The 12,790-nt window shown below is 33.5% G+C and overlaps 3 protein-coding genes across 5 annotated transcripts; 1 reads left to right on the top strand and 2 right to left on the bottom strand.

The window, feature by feature from the left end:
- Positions 1-331: 331 nt before the first annotated feature.
- On the bottom strand, positions 332-8,643 carry LOC117154943 (short-chain dehydrogenase/reductase family 16C member 6). 3 transcript variants are annotated; one of them, XM_033330397.2, is made up of 7 exons: positions 7,812-8,643; positions 4,051-4,243; positions 3,486-3,845; positions 2,876-2,990; positions 2,693-2,777; positions 2,305-2,415; positions 332-2,104 (listed from the first exon to the last, which is right to left on the bottom strand). In XM_033330397.2, the coding sequence occupies exons 2-7, from the start codon at positions 4,237-4,239 to the stop codon at positions 2,032-2,034; spliced, it is 933 nt and encodes a 310-aa protein (XP_033186288.2). In that variant the 5' UTR covers positions 4,240-4,243; positions 7,812-8,643; the 3' UTR covers positions 332-2,031. The 3 variants fall into 3 exon arrangements, with proteins under 3 accessions (XP_033186288.2, XP_076477836.1, XP_033186289.2); XM_076621721.1 differs by lacking the exon at positions 7,812-8,643 and adding an exon at positions 7,495-7,630; XM_033330398.2 differs by lacking the exon at positions 7,812-8,643 and adding an exon at positions 4,652-4,799.
- On the top strand, positions 731-1,720 carry LOC117154944 (uncharacterized). The gene is made up of 2 exons (XM_033330399.2): positions 731-856; positions 1,350-1,720. Exons 1-2 carry the CDS (start codon positions 791-793, stop codon positions 1,653-1,655), a joined length of 372 nt encoding a protein of 123 aa, XP_033186290.1. The 5' UTR covers positions 731-790; the 3' UTR covers positions 1,656-1,720.
- Positions 8,644-10,135: 1,492 nt separating the features above from the next.
- firl (firelighter) lies at positions 10,136-12,714 on the bottom strand. Its single transcript, XM_033330327.2, has 7 exons — positions 12,421-12,714; positions 12,215-12,352; positions 11,690-11,884; positions 11,438-11,567; positions 11,131-11,248; positions 10,943-11,068; positions 10,136-10,366 (listed from the first exon to the last, which is right to left on the bottom strand). Exons 1-7 carry the CDS (start codon positions 12,568-12,570, stop codon positions 10,264-10,266), a joined length of 960 nt encoding a protein of 319 aa, XP_033186218.1. The 5' UTR covers positions 12,571-12,714; the 3' UTR covers positions 10,136-10,263.
- Between the last annotated feature and the right edge of the window lie 76 nt (positions 12,715-12,790).

Genomic DNA, 12,790 nt, shown 5'->3' with positions numbered 1-12,790 from the left:
AAGGATAAAATACTGATAATAATTCTGCTTTCAACAGCACGCGCCGATCTTTACAATTTTTTTCAAACGAAGAATTCCTTTTACCTCGTTAAAGAAAAAAAAAAAAAAAAAGTATCGATGAAACTCGAAGAAGATGGGAAAACACGCAGAGTAACCTTTCACAAATAATGATCGATAATTTATGCGACATATCTAATATTCAAAAATAATTAATATAAAATATTCGCACGGACAGAGAGTCGACATAAGCAACTTTACAGAAGCTATATTCGAAATAGGCTATATTTTTGTTTGATACTTTTAGTACCCTATTTATAAAAACAGCCATCGATTATCTGTTTGCACGTTTTATTAATAGACAAGTGCGTACATCGCTCGTCGCTGCTTAAGAATGCGAAAAGATATAATCGATTCGGACACGAACAGCACCTGGACCGCGGAGACTTCTACATCCACGCTTCCGATATTCGACGAACGAACTCTGTTTGGAATCGACAAACTAATTGGATCCCCTGTGAACAATTTTGTTCACATACACGTGTTAAAAGAGATAAAAACAGGCGTTCTATCTTTTTTAAAAGAGGTACACCTTCGTCCGATTTATGTTCGTCATAGAACTTACTATTGTTTTAAGAGGATTTAAAACGTAAATCGATGTGCGTGCGAGATTTAATGTTGCACTTAATGGTAATAAAATATAAATGACGATCTTTATGTTACAGATACGGCTCGTTTAAGGTGCGCTGAAGGCACGTTTCGCGTGCAAAACATTTACGGCGATGGTAATTGCATGTTTCGGGCGATTAGCTACATTTTATGGCAAAACGAGGACGAACATCGGTATCTGCGATCAATGGTGCGCTTCGTTTCCGTTTATGCGATTCTTTCGGGCAAACTACGAAAAAGATCTATAGTACGGCAAAATAAATTGCTTGAAATAATCAAAGACTGTATAGAAAGAATATTAGAAAATGTATAAAAATGTTCTACAGAGGAACTAAAGTTTAATATTTAACGCATCGAAGGAAGATCAAATTTGATCCGTATTTGATAAAACGATGGAAACTCTTTGGACGAACAATAGATCCTCCATTTATTTCAAGCAATCTATATCTTATATCTATCAGTTACTATATACCTTCTTATCTTAACAAAATTTCTAATTTAGAAACTATCCCATAGAATCTTATGAATCTCTAAATCGCTTTAATGCTTCCTTTTCATCTTAAAAGAACAATTATAATTAAGCGAAAGAATTTTTCGTTCGATTTCAAAAAAGAATTAAGTCTTTTCATCGCATGCCCTTCGCGCCTTTTATTTCTACGAACGATAGAAATGTTGTTCGACAGGTTGTGCAACACATCAAGGAAAATTGGCACGAGTACGGGCCTTTCGTGATGGCCGAGTGGAACATATCGGATCGGCAAACTTACGAAAATTACATGGACATGGTGGGCACGTTCGCCAGTGAACTCGAATGCACGGTCGCCACCAAGATGTATAACATGAATCTGTCGATCTATCGAGAGATCAAAGACAGACCCGAACTTAAACGAGTATTTCACAATCATGTGAGCTCGCAGTACCCTACAGCTAGACTGTTATTCACCGGTAATTCGGACAGCGGTCATTACGACGTGCTAGTTCCTGATTGACGAACGAATTTTCAAGCAAAAACAACCGTATACTTAAAAATAATAAACACGTTATTTTTTTCTTTTCTAATGCGTATATAATTTGTACTATATCTCTCGTATATGGAAACTTTGTAATTATCGTTGATTATTCTTTAAACTTTGCGTCGCTATTTGGACGTTCTCTTCCTTCTATTGTGTAGACTTTTCAATCGTCGGACGATACGTGAGCGACTAAAATAAAATATCATTTTGTACGGATGCGCTTTGCTTTTCTTTTAATTATTAAGAGAACTTCCGAGGCTGTCCTTGGAACATCGTAGATCGTGGTATTGCGATTTCTAGACATCCTTCTTTTAATGATTCTGTCGAGCGTGAAACGAGAGAGGGCTCATATTTACGCGTGATAATCGCATCCATGAAAGTGGGTCCACTCTGTGAGCAAGGTTATTCCGTTGTAGATCATACAACTGGAAAATAAAACAGGCAAATAAGGAACCGAGTTTGTTTTATGTAGGAGATCTTCGAATTTCATGTCAATATTTATTTATCAAATAGATCGCAGAAGAAAGATTTGAGAAAATTAATAGATTGAAATTACTTAAAAATTGTCCACCTTTTTTCTAAAATGATAAAAATTACTTTTTACTCTGTATTTATCTTTTAATACCTTATGTGATACAGCGATTTGGATATCCAGCTGACGCTCATATTATACTGATTGGTCTGTACTGCTTTCACAATGTTCTTGGCCACTCGTTCTTCATTCTCTTTCAATGTACTGTGACAGTCACAGAAATCCAATTAATTTGACGTAATTAAATTAAGAAACCCAAAAAAAAGGAATTTACATACAGCGACTCTTATTAATATTCGCATACTATAAACATTGTTCGAATATTAATAGGAATCACTGTACGTGGAGAAGTCTTGTAGACGGTCTACATTTTTTCAGTTGAAGAAATATTTGCCCAAGTAACTCGAAGAAGCAGTCTTTCTATGAAAGACGCTGAATATTCCGATTATTATTTTTATCTAAATGTTTGAAGTACCATTACCTGCATTCTCTAATTGGAGAGAATGCCAAAAATGTTAAATCGTTACTATGGTGGCTCAATTCTTGACACATGCATTCCATGAAACCTACATCAATAATTAGATTAATTATTAACGAATTATTAATTATTAAATTATTAATTATTAGTAAATTAGTAGTGTCAATAATATTCAAAGATGCTTACTCATTACAGCTGCCTTGGAACCATGATAAGCGTCGTTATTCGATGCGATTGGGGTCACTCCAATTATATAGGCTCGTTTTTGATCCAATATCATTGGAAGAAACGCGAGGACTGTCTGTAAATGCAATGGAAGAAATACCTTAACATATATTCCTTACATCCACGTTAGAACCGAATATAAACGTTTTTACTATTTGAACGATCGTGTCATTTTTTATCAAAAAATCAAACTAAGAGGCTATTTAAAAAAATTTATAAATTTATAATACCCTGCTAATTCCATCATCTTCTTCGATATTTTACATAATTCTGTCTTTCTATCCTATAAATAAAATTGTATTCATCATCCACAAGGTCATTAAAGTTTCTTATAATAATCGCTAACAAATTCAACGATAATTAATAAACAACTCTACCCAGCAATAATAAATAAAATTATAAATTGATTTCAATCCTTCCTTTTAACGATTCTTAACTGCCTGAAAAAAATTAATTGTGAGGTGAAAATTAAAATTGTGAATGAAGATTAATGTGTCCATTGATCGTATTCTTTAAGAGGTTCCAACAAAGAGAAACAAAGAGAAACAATCAGAAAGACAAGTTTATATACCCAAAAATGAGTCATTAAAGTCTTGCTGGTCGTGTCGAAGACGTCCCCGCTCGAATTGTCAATGCAGGTCACTAAAGTGTTGATCTTTCCGATATCGTCTTTCACTTTTTGAGCTGTTCTCTTAATGGCATCCCTATTTGAGAAATCGCACTCGTAAGCAGATATAGTCGAGCTGCATCGTGAAGAATCGTTCTCTCTGTGCCGCGGCTTGGTCTCGTCGGTGGTGAGATGCTGTTGTTTCAATCTCGATGCTGTTTCCTCGATTAACTTGTGATCGTTATCCACGCAAATAACGGAGCACCCGCTTTTCACGAATTCAGCCGCGAGAGATCTGCCTAAAGAGGAAGTAGCACCGGCCACCTGAAGAACATAAAGTCATACATAAGACTATTAAAAAGTTTATTTTCCATCAGAGCACGATCGTTCGGTAAATCTCAACTTTCGAATTTCGCGTTAAGCTTCAAAATTTGAGGTTTGCGATCTTTCGTTAAAAAGTTTAACTTTCGAAACGTTTAATTTCAAGCGTTCATTCTGAAAGATCATGAGAGATGCTTTGTATTCTTACCAAAACTACGTCTCCAGTCAAATCTCTCGGTGGTTCCGGCAGCAGTGATTTGAATATCTTAAGGATTCTCAGAAAGATAGATAACAACATGGTAATTACGAATTCAATGCTGAGAAAGAGCCAAATGGTGAACGAAGAGTATGGTATTCTTGAGCCCACGATCGCCATCTCGTCATTTATGGGATGCATTGCACTGAAAGGGAAAAGAAATTAAAATTAGTAGAGATCAGCATGAAAATGTAGGAAATGCCAATACTTTTCGTTCAATGCAAATTGTGTACTAAATTATTTCATAAGAAACACTTCCTTTTTATTTTAACGATTAACCGTTCTCCTAATCATTAACTAGTGATACAATCGAGTATTTAAAATTTATGCTAATTTAAAATTGAAAATTTATGATAATTTAATCGACGAAATAAATTCTGAAAGATACGATACGATAAAAAAAGAATGTTAAAGTCAGGGGATTCGGTATCGAAAAATTAGAAAGATAGGTATATAAATAAATTTCATGACGAAAGAGGAAACGCCAGAGAGCTCCGCGTCAATTCCAGAATATTCTACAAATGACGCGCTATCGTACGGGAGCCTCGTGTACCGTAGTATACTAATTATATCCGGAAGTATTGGTATCCAGTAATATAGCGAAAGTGTATCAACATTGCGTAATGGGGCAATTAGTAACTGGTGAAATGACGTCGAAACCCCATCGCCGTATGGCCGATTTTATGGTTGAAGTTTGATGTGTAGCTTAATATCACTGGCCAGCCTACCAACTCGAGCTCCTTATGAACCTCTTATCCCCCCTTGTTGAGCTTGTAGATCGCTTGAACACTATCGTGCCGGCTTTTACACTTTTCTTTTTCAAATCATTTTATCCGCATAATCGAACATGCAAACCGGAGTGTTAAATCGTAATAGTGCAGTTTCGTTTGATATATGATAATGCTGGTACGTTTTGCCTAGGAGCATAATTCTTTGAGAAGGAAAAGAAAACCTCGAATCCAGTCGCAGAGAAGCGACTGGATTATTTGTGATAATCCGCCTTTTATTGTCTTCTTTAGAATTCTATCATTCTGGAACTATTTGTTATCTCGGATTAATTCTATCTATCTGGAACTAATCTTGACCTGTTAATTGAGATAGGAATGGTAAAAATATTATAAAGTAAAAATATGGTACAAATATTATCACGTTTTACAAGCAGATTTACGTAATAAATCCATATGCATGTTATTTCTCGCTTATCAATACTTCAATCTTTCGTCATCGAGAAAATTACGAATTTCATTAAAATAGGCATCATTTACGTACATTTTTACATTTGCATACATGTACTTGTTTACAACATTATTTTGTAGTATTGTTAATAATATCATAATAAATTGTATTACTATTTTTAAACAAATGGTGTTGTTAATATATTTACATACTAATATAGTTTAGATGCTATATATTAGCAAATCAATTTTTATAAATACAAATTAAATACTAAAATAAATTCCAAGTCCCTTTATTTTATTTTTTCCAGCAATTTATATACGTACGTCGTCGTGTTTATTAAACAGGGGAAAACAATGGCCTTTTATGAAATATAAAAGCGCATAAAGCGTGCAAGATATTGCATAGAACAACAGTTCTCCGTCCCTCTCTTTTGATTGTAATAGTAACAGCCTGCATCGATAACTGCTAAGCTACGTAGTAGACAGCTATCATGATATACATATAGAATTGTAAATCAAAAACAGGAAAAGTCTGCACACATTATGTAACAGCTATTACGTGAAAGAGTGTACTGGGTCTGAATGATCGCATATAGATACAGAATTTAACTAACCATAGCCCACGTACCAGAATAATTGCATGTCTAGTTAAATTTCTTCCGGGTGTCCCGCGACTGATTTTCTCTCTTTATTCATGAAACAGCTAGTCCGTTACGAATTATTGTTATTTCTCTTTTTCTTTTTGTGTTAAAAGTCAGCGATCGAGAAAGAAGGAAGCGGTAGTTAAGGTGAACTGAAACCAGATCCTTGTTCAGTGTTGGTTGTGTTCGATAAATTAAAATGAGAGACCGGAGAAAACGTGATTCGGCGTTTTGAAAAAAAAATGGGACACTTTAGGATGTGAAAGAAATCGGAAATATTTGCGTAAAAAAATAGTAAGAGCGCATTTTAATAAGAAAGTACATCGCGACCGTGCAGCTTCAGATTTAAATGTTTAAACTTTTGAACCCATTAAATTAGAAATTGAATCTTTTACTTTGACATTTTATGTTTGAACTTTGAAAGTTGTGACAGTTGGCCTTTAGAAAGTATTCTTGAAAAATACACCAAAAGAATCTGAGATACAATGACTCGTATTATCTTCCGCGTATAAATCCGCGAGGGAACTGCTGCGCGGTTTATTTTGAAGTTTTCATCTATATCGGATAATATTACAACAATGTTTGTAACTTTTAAAACATCGGACATTTTTTTATGAAATTTGAAATCGAGACTCCTTGCGTAGTAATTATTTTATAATTAATTTATAAGATACTTGCTCCATTCGAGGAAGATCTTATTCAAATTCAATTACGCAAATAAATGATCGAACGATCGAATTTTTTATTTTAAACAAAATACATATATTCCATTTCGATACTAATCAATTTTTACTCTTTGATATTTTTCCATGCACGTGTCTCTCCGAAGAACTGCGTAAGTTACAATGTAAGCAAATGTAAATCGTTTATTGTGTTTACTGCATTGGCATCTTGAGCATATATTTTCCTATTACCTTCAATTTTTTCAACCATATGTTTTTTCATGAATAAAATTATACATTGAGTATGATTACAAATTGGGTATAACGGCAGTGCTTGAACGCCCTATTTATGTGTCTCCGGCATTTTACAAGCAGTCAACGAAAACCATATTTTTATGACTTGTGACAATGATGTGTTAATATATACATATTATACAAAAAGGCTATGTGTATTAAAGAAGCAAAATTTATATTTCTGCCAATCACAATAAGTGTTCTAACATATTTAAAAACAATTAATGCAATAATATTATTATAGATAAATATACGTATAGAGCAATAATTTCTCGAACACATTGGTGTCTATGTCCTGTGCGAGTTACTGTATACTGTATACGTGTATGAAGGAGAACATGTAAGAAAATTTTATTTCCGAGTCTTTCAAATTCCACAATTCTACGTATAAACGTTTTCAGATTTAACGAAATTTTACTTTTCGAAGCTTCACACGCACGGTATTGTTGTCTTATGAGTAACTCTAAAAGTAAATATAACAGAAATTCCATTTCTGTATCTTCAAATCTAAATACGATAGAGTTTCAAAAAGGAAGAATAATCGTACGATAACCCTATGATGTTGGCGTCATTGACTTTTAACGTTACGCCCTTGTATGGGAAGGTTTATCATGAACTTGCCTTTCAATTTTTCAATTTGTTTCAAGGTAAACTCGTTTAGCGAGACGTGTACCGAGAAAGAAACCAAGTAAAAGAAACGTATGAGTCACTTTTTATATTTCGTTATTAGATTAAAACATATGTATATCACACGATCTCTTTCACTTCTTTTTAATTACACTTATTAATCACATCAAAGTCACTGTAAAGAGATTTATTTAGCTAACGACAGACACCATAAAATGAAACACTCTGTTTGAAACTCACAAACTTTATAGCAGGATTTTTTTATAACGATTATAGCGCAACTATATCGAAAGTTGGAATAGATGACTTACCAGAAGTAACTGAAGCGTTATTTCATAAAGACTGAGTGATCTTCGAAGAATTTTATGGAAGCACTAGCAGAAGATGCGGCTCCACGTGACAGATCTGCAACTGGTTTAACTTGGCTAAGCAGTGCCGCACTCCCGTACAGGAAAATACCGCGTGCCACAAATTCGAAGAATTTTATTGAATAACAAACGAAGATACAGAAACATATTTCATTAACAACTAGTTTTTAACATATCGCTATACACTTGTCGAGTTATCGTTAGAATTTAAGGCGCGTAACAATTCTTCATTTGAATCAGCCATTAGTTTTGTACAATAGAGATTATATTTACAGGTACAAAAAGATGACTTTTACAAAGTTTAACGAACAACCGTGGTGTTTAGACACGCAAGATACAACTGACAATGTTCTTGGGTTCGATAGCGAATCCACGGTCAACGGGATAACTCTTTATTAAGCGTAGAATACTTTTTAAGCATGAAATACGATTGTTGAGACGCTCGGTATAAACTGCTCGATGTGTAACTTTCCAAGGCGATCGCACGAATAACAAACTGATGAAAATCTTCCTCTCTTACAATTGTGTTCGTTTGTTAAATATTCGTTAGGAGCATCGAGAAAGTTCCAATCGCCGTTACTAGGCAGTTTCTGCCTGGAGTTTGATTATTAATACAACGTGTGTCCCATTATATTGACACCTCCGAGATAAAATCGCACGTAGCCAGGCCGATCCTTGAGGCCATATGTCGCCACAACCACATTTCTAGGGAGAACCATACAACCACTCCACACCTCCGTCAAGCAAAACGTCCATCCCATGACCATGGTTGCGTTTGGCGACCAGTTGCGTCGCCTCGAGCTCAATCTCACTATCACAAATCTCCAACAATTACAATCAGATTGAATGACAACAATTGCTTAATTACGGCTATGCTAGAATCTAGGCTAAAGTATTAGAGGATTTTCCCAAAATTTCAAATTTCATCTCCGACATACTCATAAAGCGAAAATAAATATTTTTTCTTGCAAGATTAGAAATATAACGTCGAACAAAATGATAGGACAGTCTGCAGAAAAATGAAAAGTTACTCACATTTACAAAAGATATTGCCATGTTCGTATAGTTTTCTTTATTTTTTACGACTGCTGTCATTCCTTTCGCTAACGATTTAAATAAACAATGCAGTTTTCCAAGACATCTACGCTCTAAAATTGCCGTTTTATGAAAATAGATGGCAATTATATATATATATATATTTATATTTTTTTCCTGTATATATATTTTCAATTTCTGTTCAGATGACTTTGCTGATCATATAGTTTCGCGAGACATGCTGAGAAAACCACATCACAGTCAGTGAGTTTATATTCCCGCAATGAAATCTAAGATTTCGCCAAAACAAGTGTTCGTACGATCAATTAAGATAGTTCATTCCAGTCTCTTGAAAAGGGACTCCTTGTAGGAATTCGCTGTACATCACCGATAGCACACTCATCTTCACCTTCTATTTAGAAAATATCTTTTTAATCTGCGATAACGTTTGTTCAGGTAGATCAAAAGGAAAACCCATCGATTCCCATTGAATTCGATTGAAATCGTTCTCTTAAATTTCACGAAATGTATGATGCAAATACAATGCTTGGATTTTATAAAGCAAATTATTAATCACAGCGTGATTCTTAACGAAGTCTGCGATACTTATTGTTACTACTATTATAGTAGAGTCAGATACGTCGAGGAAGATAATTGTGTTTTCATCGTCATATCTCGGCCTCATATCATAATCGTATCAATTGTCATTTAAGCTGATCAAGATTCTTTCCTATTTTTTTCGCCAATGATGCGGTAACAGTTCGATAACGATTTTCGTCGTCGCGATACGTTGTCAACCAAAATGACATGTACCCACCTAAGTTCTATAAGTTTTTTATGGAAGTGAAAGGATGCAACATACAGAGTACGCGCAATGGTCTATCAACTGATTCAAAATTTAAGGTCATAAATATTTTGAAAAAATCTTGTAGAAGAAGAAAGTAGGATTATATCTACTTTGTATGTACGAAAAATTAAAGAAGTTGTTTGTTTTGCCTGTTTTCTACATTTTGAATATTTATAGGAAACTTTTTTTTCTGAGTAACGAAACTAATTTAAATTGCAAATTATTTCTAACATCAATAAATATGTGATTTGCATCCAACTTTAATTGCATAGAATTGATTTATCTATTATCTTTAATCCTTTATTAAAATATTTTACTATGAGATAAATAAAATTAAAATAATTATTGTAATTATTCTGTAAGATACCTAATGACGTATGTACTAACAAAAAATTGTCTTGTTATCGAGTTTGTATGTAATACAATGTAATTTTTAAATTGGACATTACGTGACATTATCTTGTGACGCATTCTATAAACATAAATTTATATATGTATGAATATTATTATGTTTTACGAAGCGACAGTTTCACGGGCTGCAAGTTTTTCTCGGCGTTTACGATCCACATTCGCCAAGAAATCAAGGATCAACCTCATCGCACTTTCGGGAATCAATCTGTGGGCCATAAACGTTCAAAAAAAATTTTATGCTTGCGAGAGTATAAATTAGAAAATGAATATGTTGAATATAAGTATTTAATATTCAAGTGTTGGAATTTGTGGAATTTGTAGAAGTAGAACTTGATTGAATTTGAGCCTGAATTAGAGTAATAAAATTTACGAAGATCGACTGTATCCCAGTTTTCTTCCGGCCAAACGTTATCAGTATATTTTACAGAAAAAGATAAAAAAAATATGTTAGATAAATATACATTAGTAGGAGAAGAAGAGTTATAGCAAGAAAACGGTATATCAAATGAGCGGTAACGAACGTTGTAAACATTTTTATTAAATGCAGCTAGAATTATAGAAGTATTACGATACCTTATGTAAATACTCCGCACCTACTTATACTTCGTATCATAATAACGCACGTTCGTCACCGTTCATTTCGCATATAGTTCTTAGAACTCCTCTTCAGAACAATTCTTCCAGTGACATATATTTATACGACGTGTTTTCTTTACCTTGATCTATAGAATATATTGACAACGTTTGGCTGGAAAAAGCTGAATCATCCTATATAAAGTACCTGTTAATGGAATTTAGGGTAAGAAGACATCTAGGAATAGAGTATTCAGTATAATTTCTTCTAACTGCTTTGATTATTTCTCCTGCTGCATATCCAGGTGATACTACACCGAATATATAAGGAAACCTATAAAAATCATACACTTGGAATGAAAGATTGAATCAAGACACTTTTTATCCATATGTTACCTATATTTTGGATCTCTGGCTAGCCCAGTATCCACATAAAATGGATAAATGGTTGTAAATCGTATGTTAGTATTCTTGTGGTCCAATCGCAGTTCCTCATAAAGAGCCTCCATCAAACCTATTAAAATTCAACTATTAGTAATTTCATACTTTTTCATGAAATGCGTCATATTCATTTAAAAGAAGGAATAAAATACGGCAATACCATTTATGATGCATTTACAGCATTAATGTTATGTTGAACACATTTTTAACGATGGGCAAACTATTTAAAAAATTATTATATTTCAATTAAAAATTCCTCTACCTCTCACAGCAAATTTGGAAGAACAATAGGCTACTTTTTCGGACACACCATATATACCACACATGCTACACACGCAAACTACATGACCTTTTCCATTTTGCATCATGGTGGGCAAAAAAGTTTCTATCGTCTGTTGAAAAAATTCGAGGTTTAAGTGAGAGTTTCATTGGTATTTACAATTTTTAATGTTGCTTGTAATTTTAAGTAACTTTTTCATTTTATAAATTATTAGTGAACATTTGATGAACGAACCCAAAAATTTGATAAAACATTAACGTTGAACGTCTTTTCTATGATATCCGTGTCTTGATTCAAAAAAGGGCAATGATATAATACAGCGGCGTTATTAATCAGGATAGACACTTCTGGCACGCCGACTTTTCTCATTAACCTCGCTGCCTCTCGGACTTCTAATCTTTTCGATACATCGACTACGAAACCGTAAGCCTAAATATACATATATGTATATATCTTTTTCAATGGAAATGCCTATCGAAGATCAAATAAAAATATTATAAGATTTTTATTTATTCAGAAATATTAGAAATTAGGGTTTCCAATGATTTCTATCCTATATGATAGATAGATATATTAATTAAAGTATAGGGCTTGTTGGTACAATAACAAAGTTGCGATTATTAGAAATAAATTATATTATAGAAATAAATTTGTATTTGATGGAGCTTACGACTTGCTATTATACCACCTGAATACTTATACTTAAAACTTTTAACGCAATCTCTTATTTCAAACTGCCTTTTATTTCTTTTTCCTTACTTCTCCACCATTTTTTGATACCAGACTCATCGTCGACCGATTTGCTTCGGTATCTACGTCCCAACAAACGATTATGCAACCCAAAGAAGCTAATTGTATAGCCAATTCGCGGCCAATTCCATGACCAGCGCCGGTTATCTAATGAATGTACATATTTAGGAGATGAGAAATGGAATGTGGAAACTATAAATATGAAATTTATTTACCAACACCGTTTCGCCTAGCAAATTCTTTGATCGAGAGGGTACAATCATTTTAAAAGCAGCTACAGTCATGGCGAAAGTAATCCTCATAGAAAAGACAAAAAGATCATACAGTAAATGAGAAAATGTGAAGATACTTTTCATACAGGACATCTCGATTTTCCTGTTTGAAGTTGCTCGATTAATCGTTGAATGCTTTGATTAATATTCAATGGTTAATGACAGTTGTAGAAATGCTTCTGTTTTCTGTTACGTAAAACCTTTAGGGACTATTTATTTCGAGAATTACATTAAAATACCTATATATTTTTCCTTGTTTGGATTTGCCAAGAAAACAATTCAGAAAAGATATATTTTTGAAGTTAGTCAAATT

Source organism: Bombus vancouverensis, chromosome 9 (assembly GCF_051014615.1).
Source record: "Bombus vancouverensis nearcticus chromosome 9, iyBomVanc1_principal, whole genome shotgun sequence".
Classification (NCBI taxonomy): Eukaryota; Metazoa; Arthropoda; class Insecta; order Hymenoptera; family Apidae; genus Bombus; species Bombus vancouverensis.
This window is presented reverse-complemented; position numbering and strand designations above follow the sequence as displayed.

What these genes read in the sequence shown, in the direction of transcription:
- LOC117154944 (XM_033330399.2), top strand. Translation starts at nt 791, where the DNA reads ATGTTTCGGGCGATTAGCTACATTTTATGGCAAAACGAGGACGAACAT. An exon ending in ATCGGTATCTGCGATCAATG is followed by an intron (nt 857 to 1,349) that starts GTGCGCTTCGTT and finishes GTTGTTCGACAG; the next exon opens with GTTGTGCAACACATCAAGGA.
- LOC117154943 (XM_033330397.2), bottom strand. Translation starts at nt 4,239, where the DNA reads ATGCATCCCATAAATGACGAGATGGCGATCGTGGGCTCAAGAATACCA. An exon ending in TCTCCAATTAGAGAATGCAG is followed by an intron (nt 2,416 to 2,692) that starts GTAATGGTACTT and finishes TGACTGTCACAG; the next exon opens with TACATTGAAAGAGAATGAAG. An exon ending in AAATCGCTGTATCACATAAG is followed by an intron (nt 2,105 to 2,304) that starts GTATTAAAAGAT and finishes TTTATTTTCCAG; the next exon opens with TTGTATGATCTACAACGGAA.
- firl (XM_033330327.2), bottom strand. Translation starts at nt 12,570, where the DNA reads ATGTCCTGTATGAAAAGTATCTTCACATTTTCTCATTTACTGTATGAT. An exon ending in ATGTTTTATCAAATTTTTGG is followed by an intron (nt 11,568 to 11,689) that starts GTTCGTTCATCA and finishes TTTTTTCAACAG; the next exon opens with ACGATAGAAACTTTTTTGCC. An exon ending in GCCAGAGATCCAAAATATAG is followed by an intron (nt 11,069 to 11,130) that starts GTAACATATGGA and finishes TGATTTTTATAG; the next exon opens with GTTTCCTTATATATTCGGTG.